The sequence below is a fragment of the Sinocyclocheilus grahami genome, unplaced genomic scaffold, assembly GCF_001515645.1.
Source record: "Sinocyclocheilus grahami isolate Dianchi unplaced genomic scaffold, SAMN03320097.WGS_v1.1 scaffold3.1, whole genome shotgun sequence".
NCBI lineage: Eukaryota > Metazoa > Chordata > Actinopteri > Cypriniformes > Cyprinidae > Sinocyclocheilus > Sinocyclocheilus grahami.
The window spans coordinates 8,662,452-8,664,038 of record NW_015505182.1 but is presented as its reverse complement, the minus strand read 5'-3'; the positions used below and the strand labels follow the sequence as shown (position 1 = coordinate 8,664,038).

The window sequence follows — 1,587 nt, the reverse complement described above, 5'->3', positions numbered from 1 at the left end:
TTTCATATATTTAACAATATATAATTTATACAATATATATTTATACTTAATATAATGAAGCGCCTTTATGTAGTTAAGGAGACACAGACAAAGAGTGACATAATAGAGAAGCAAATAAAGAAAAGCTTTTTTTCATCTCGATGAGAGAGACACTACTGAAAATCCTTGAGCTTAAAACCCCCAGTTATACCAAAAGAAAAACTGAAAACTGAAACAATTTCATAGAATGTGTGAAAACAAAAGGAAAGCCTTTTGAGAAAACACTCGAGGACTCTTTAATAACCAAAGAGCTGTGAAATGTATCATACAAATGAAACCGCTGAAAGGCTTCATAGAACTTGAAGCAAAGTAGGAACTCGGATCATCTCAATGTAGAGTGCATTAAAAGCAATCGTATTCTAATGACACACACACATGGACAAACCACTTGCACGGGTTTCCATCAAAATTAAAACTTTCAAAAACCTCTTTTACTCTCAAACAACAGCCTTGAAACATTGGAACACAAAGAATGCCATGGACCAAGTGCGAATATGCTAATTAGCACTCCATGAAGACCTTATTTTTGTAAAGGAACCATTGCACTTACCCTCACTGACATTAGGCTTGCTGTCAGTCTTATCATGAGCTCTACTGCCTCCATCTTGACTGGCAGGTGTGTATGCTCGTGCTGGGTCTTTGCTGGGAGAACTCGCCTAAAAAAGGGGGGGGGGGGGGGGGGACTATGATTTTAATTTATAAAACAAGACTGAAATTCATAAACACTTCATACCAAAGGAGATTGTGCATTAGGGGGCGCTGACTTCTCAGAGTCGTCTCTGTCCGACAGCTGCCGAACTGACCAATCACTGACTGGAGAGGACTGCTGGGATTCCCGCTGGACGACTCTACCTCCCGATTCGTCGTCTTCAAGCTTGATACCAACACCCACCATGGTCACATTGCCCTTGGCGTGGGGATGTAGAGCAGGTGGACTGGGCTCACACATTCTACAAAACCAAACCATTCAGAAAATTTTAAATGGAATTAATCAGTCCATGTTAATCCAAAAATAATTTGCTCTGCCTCTGAAACAAGTTTAATTTTCAGGCGATATCATCAAGGCCTCTTAATTTTTATCCCCTCCCATCCAACCACCTGTCATATAGAGCTGCTCTGGAGCATCCGATCAATTCCAGATTCCCATCCTACACATTCTCTCATTAAATATTCTGTTTCACCCAGAAATACGTCACATTACAGAAGCAAAATGCACTGCGTACAAAATTTCATGATGAATTAGCATTTCAGCAAGAAGAGACCACATAAGACTGCATTACTAACAAGGGTATTCCGGTTTTGTAGAGCTACTGTCACAGCACAGAAAGACCACAGGAAAAAACAACAACAACAACAACAGCAGCTGACTGCTTTGCATAAGGAACAGAAGGGTTTTTGTAGAGCCCAGACACAGGCCGCCCCATTCAAACTCTTTCACCAAAGCCACTTTTTCAGGGTCTCTGGGGCTCAGGAGCCGCTCGGTGTTGGGAGAGGATATTTGTGCAAGTTTGTGTTGTGTGTGTGCATCCTAAGTTGTTCGAGTCTGTC

At 41.3% G+C, this 1,587-nt stretch overlaps 1 protein-coding gene across 2 annotated transcripts in view; it reads right to left on the bottom strand.

Annotated features, from left to right (window-relative positions):
- Positions 1-996, bottom strand: part of LOC107580906 (transcription factor SOX-13-like) — a 10,477-nt gene extending 9,481 nt beyond the window's left edge. For both annotated transcript variants that reach the window (XM_016266549.1, XM_016266608.1), the window contains exons 1-2: positions 773-996; positions 590-695 (exon numbers count right to left, since the gene is read on the bottom strand). In XM_016266549.1, the coding sequence (XP_016122035.1) occupies positions 590-695; positions 773-988 (322 nt within the window). In that variant the 5' untranslated portion in view covers positions 989-996. The remainder of the gene's footprint in view (positions 1-589; positions 696-772) is intronic.
- Positions 997-1,587: the final 591 nt, after the last annotated feature.